Source organism: Auxenochlorella protothecoides, assembly GCF_000733215.1.
Source record: "Auxenochlorella protothecoides strain 0710 contig1213, whole genome shotgun sequence".
NCBI classification, from domain to species: domain Eukaryota; kingdom Viridiplantae; phylum Chlorophyta; class Trebouxiophyceae; order Chlorellales; family Chlorellaceae; genus Auxenochlorella; species Auxenochlorella protothecoides.
Window position 1 is genome coordinate 1 of NW_011934447.1, and position 2,495 is coordinate 2,495.

General features: G+C 76.1%; 1 protein-coding gene across 1 annotated transcript; it reads left to right on the forward strand.

Moving 5' to 3' along the window:
* Positions 1 to 123: 123 nt before the first annotated feature.
* Positions 124 to 408, forward strand: F751_0018 (hypothetical protein; the record flags this gene model as incomplete). The annotated part of the gene is made up of 1 exon (XM_011403371.1): positions 124 to 408. The coding sequence occupies one exon, from the start codon at positions 124 to 126 to the stop codon at positions 406 to 408; it is 285 nt and encodes a 94-aa protein (XP_011401673.1).
* Positions 409 to 2,495: the final 2,087 nt, after the last annotated feature.

Here is a 2,495-nt window from a genome sequence, read left to right on the forward strand (position 1 = left end):
GGGCCGGACGGGGCGACGGCGCGGCGCGCGCGCTCCGCCTCCGCTTCCAGCACCGCCCAGCGCTCCACGGCGGCCAGCTCGGCGGGGCCGGCCAGCGACTCGAGCAGGTCCACCGCCGAGGACATGTTGCCCGGGCTGGCGCGGCACGCCGCCAGTGTGGGCAGGCGCAGCACCACCTCCAGGCACGTCGGCGGGCGGGAGGGGGCGAGGCGGGCTGGGCTGCCGGCGTCGGGCACGTCGATCCCCATCGCCACGTCGCCCGCCGCCGCCTCGCCGTCCACGCCTGCCGGCGCCTCGCTCCCCTCCGCCTCGCCCACGCCCTCGCCCAGGAACACGCGGTCCAGGTCCAGCACACGCACTTCGGCCAGCGCACACACGACGTCCTCCACGCGGCGTCGTGCCAGGTAAGAAAGTGCGTCCACGGCGCGGCGCGCGGTGTCGGGGTGCACGCCGCCGCCGTCGCCCGCCAGCTCGCGCAGCGCGCGCGCCGAGGCCGGCGGCAGCGCGGACGCGTCGGCGGTCGCCTCCCCCGCGGCCGCGCCGCGCGCCACCAGCAGCGAGCAGAGCGCGCGCAGCAGGAGCGTGCGCGCGCGTGGCGCCGCGCAGGCGTTCAGCAGCAGGCGCTGGAGCAAGCCCTTGCGCATGGGCCGGGACGCGCAGCAGGCGCAGCAGCTGCACCAGGCTCGCCGCGTCCAGCTCGGCGGCAGGCTCGGCGGCCGCGGCCGGCGCGGCGCCGCCTCCCCCGCGCCGCGGCGCCGCCCGTGCGCGGCCGCCGCGCCGCCGCGCACTCGCACGCTGCCGCCGGGGCCCAGCATGCGGATGGTGGCGGCGGTGCCGATGTCCCCCACCTGCATCACGCGCCCCATCTGCAGCACCTGGAAACAGAATGTGGAGGGGTGCAGCGATGTGTGTGACCACTTGCTGTGCTCAAGACACAGAGCACAGTCACGACCCTGGCTGCTGATGTCTGGTATCGTCTCGTTGCAGGTGTGGGCATCGGCCGTGCCACTGATCAGCGTAACACAGTCATCTGCCACGTGTTCCTCCAGCACCATGATTTGGGGCGTCTCCTCCCCCGGGCAGCCCCGACCAGTGCTTCTTTGCTCCCCCACCTGTGTGCCATGGCCCTCCCAACAGCTTTCCCTCCCCTCTCAACAGGCACACACCGCCCCGCCACCCATTAAACCCCCCACGCCTCTCACCTCGGGCACGTCCTCGCCATCTCCCGCACCCGCCAGGAACCCGGCTCGGCGCAGGGAGCGCGACATGCGCTCGCGCAGGGCCTGGGCCTCTGCCAGCATGTCCGGCGGCAGCGTGGCCAGCAGCGCCTCGTCAGCGCTGCGGCGGGGTGTGGGTATGTGTGTGGGGAGGGGGGGGGTGCAAGGGCGCATGTGCGTTGCTGGGTGAGGGGCCTAGCGGGGTCCTGGGATTCGCCACCAACAGGGTCCCCAGTGCCTTACCGGTAACCCCCGTGAACCCCCTCCCTCCCTAAGGCAGACACCTTTGCCTCACCTGAGGAACACCTCGGCCCGGACCTCTGGCGGGAAACTGGTGACCAGCGAGGCAAAGTCCATGTCGGCGGCGCCGGGCGCGGGGCCACCGCCCGCCGCGCGCGCCGTCTCGCGCGCCTCCGCCTCCCGCGCCAGCCGCCGCTCGCGCCGCGCCTGCTCCAGCACCTCGGCCTGCAGCTCGGGCGGCAGCGCAGCCAGGAACTCGGGGTCGATGCCGCTCGTGCTGGACTCCCGCTCCAGCGGCGCTTCGCCGCCCGCGCCGCCGGCCGGTCCTGCGGCCCCTTCCTCCTCCTCCTCCTCCTCCTCTCCCTCCTCTGGCTCCTCACCGGCGCTCAGCATGTCGGCGTCGCTGCCGGCGCCCAGGATCTCGGCGCGCAGGCCTTCTGGGAGCACCTCCAGGAAGGCAGCGTCGATGGGCGCGGGGCCTGCGGCAGCTTCTGCGTCGGTCGGTCCGCGCTCCGCCGCCGCCGCTGCGCCCGCGCTGTGTCGCATCGCGGCCGCCAGGGCGCTACTGAACGCGTCCTGCCCGATGACGCCCGCGGCGGCTGGGGCTGGAGGTGTTGCTGTAGTAGTCGGGGCCGCGGCCGGTGCCGCAGCAGGGGCCGCGGCCGCCGCCGACGTGGTGGGTTGCGGCGTCGCAGCAGCAGCGGCGATGGGCTCGGCGGCAGCCTCGGCCGCGTCGCGCACCTCGGCCGCCTCGCGACCCTCACCCTCGCCCCGCGCTCCCTCCTCCTCCCCGTCGCCGCCGTGCTCGACGTCCATGGCCTCCGGCCCGTCCGCCGCGACCGGCGGCGGCGGCGCGCCCCAGCGGTGCGGGGACGTCACGCCGATGGCCCGCAAGCCGCCGGCCATCGCGGCCGGCACGCGCGGGTCGTGCGCGCCGCCGCCGTTGCCACCCAGCGCGCGCTCCATGGCGGCGGCCAGGCCGCCCTGGCCGCCGCCCGCGCCGCCCGCACCCGCGTCGCCGTCGGCCCACCCCGCGGC